The 1,762-nt window shown below is 62.5% G+C and overlaps 1 protein-coding gene across 1 annotated transcript in view; it reads right to left on the reverse strand.

Moving 5' to 3' along the window:
- Positions 1-242: 242 nt before the first annotated feature.
- Positions 243-1,762, reverse strand: part of LOC103768306 (zinc finger protein 710) — a gene marked incomplete at both ends in the record, with an annotated part of 2,210 nt that continues 690 nt past the window's right edge. The window contains 2 exons of the mRNA XM_008935447.1: positions 243-332; positions 382-489. Of these exons, the coding sequence (XP_008933695.1) occupies positions 243-332; positions 382-489 (198 nt within the window). The remainder of the gene's footprint in view (positions 333-381; positions 490-1,762) is intronic.

Genomic DNA, 1,762 nt, shown 5'->3' on the forward strand with positions numbered 1-1,762 from the left:
AGCGGGCGCGTCCGGCCGAGCTGTTTGCCCGAGTGAACAGAGGGAGGCACCACGAAGCTGCTTTCCTGGCACGAGGCCTCTGCCCAGCCTGGCTGCGATTCCAGCGTGCCAGGGCCTGTGCTAACGGCCCCCCTCCCAAGATCTGCTAACCCTCCCAAAATCTGCCAGCCCTCCCCAGCCCTGCTGACCCCTCCTCGGATCCACAAACCCTCCCCAGCCCTGCTGACCCCCCCCGGCCCCACTGGCACCTTGCACTTGAAGGGCTTCACCGGGGAGTGCACGATCATGTGGGTCTTGAGCGTCTGCTTCTGCACGAAGGTCTTGAAGCAGATGTGGCGCTGGTAGGAGCGTCTGCTTCTGCACGAAGGTCTTGAAGCAGATGTGGCACTGGTAGGGCCGGACGCTGGTGTGGATCAGCATGTGCCGCTTCATGTTGGCCTGCAGGGTGAACTCCCGCCCGCACACCTCGCACTTGAACTCCTTCACGCCCTGCAGGGGGGGGCAGACGTGGGCACAGGCATGGGCACGGGGCAGAGCGCTGCCCCACGCTGCCGGAGTGGCACGATCGTGGGCACAGGGCCCGGGCACCCTGCTCTGGGGGACCTGCTGGAGATGGGGGGTTGGATGAGATGGTCTCCAAAAGGTCCCTTCCAGCCAGCACCATGCTGGGATTTGGAAACCCCTGAGGGCATGGGATGGGCTCCTCACGCTAAACTGAACTTCAGGGACTGGACCACAGGAATTAGGGGGAGAGTTGTCCTTATCAGACCATCTGCACCTTCCCCAGGGCATCTTCTGCTCCGGTCTCCCTGCAAGTGCAGAGTGGGCGTTCCTGGGAGCCTGGGGCCACCTCTGTACTGCCCCGGGGGGTGGAATTCCCCCTGCCTGGTCCTGCCTCCTGCCCCCCCCAGCACTAACATGTCACCCCCTCTGGAAGTGCATTTGCAGCACCTGGAAGACCCAGTGTCAGGGTGCACAGCTGTGAGCCCTGCTCTGAGAGCCAGCCCTGCTCTCCAGCTCAGGACATCTGCTCCCCCTTGGAAGAACTGCTGGGAAAGGAAAAACCCCTCACTCACAGCCTGCAACTGGCTGGGGTCCCCCAAGTGACCCTGAACACCCCTCCCTCAGGAAAGAAGGGGCTGGGCAGCCCCAGGGCTCCTGCCCATAAAATAGAATCGTTTTGGTTGGAAGAGACCTTTCCGATCCTGGAGTCCAACCGTTCCCCAGCACTGCCAGGTCCCCACTGCCCCGTGTCCCTCACACCACATCTCCACGGCTTGGAAACCCCTCCAGGGCTGGGGACTCCACCACTGCCCATGGGCAGCCTGGCACAGCCCTGGACAACCCTCCAGGGCAACAAATTGTTCCTCAGGGCCAAGCTCAACCTCCCCTGGGGCAACTTGAGGCTGTTTCCTCTCATCCTGTCCCTTGTTCCTTGGGAGCAGAGCCCGACCCCCCCCTGGCTCCAGGCTCCTGTCAGGAGCTGTGCAGAGCCAGAAGGTCTCCCCTGAGCCTCCTTTGCTCCAGGCTCAGCACCCCCAGCTCCCTCAGCTGCTCCTCCCCACACTTGGGCTCTAGACCCTTCCCCAGCAGCTTCGTTGCCCTTCTCTGGCCACTCTCCAGCCCCTCAAGGTCCTTCTGGGAGGGAGGGGCTATAACAAAGCCCTTTCACTGTTAATCAATGATCCCCTGTGAATGCCAGCCACGGGCAACTCTGCCCACCCATGCCATCCATCTCCCAGGACTTTTGGGCACCAGGACA

The sequence above is a fragment of the Merops nubicus genome, unplaced genomic scaffold (genome assembly GCF_000691845.1).
Source record: "Merops nubicus isolate BGI_N331 unplaced genomic scaffold, ASM69184v1 scaffold29942, whole genome shotgun sequence".
In the NCBI taxonomy this organism is placed as follows: domain Eukaryota; kingdom Metazoa; phylum Chordata; class Aves; order Coraciiformes; family Meropidae; genus Merops; species Merops nubicus.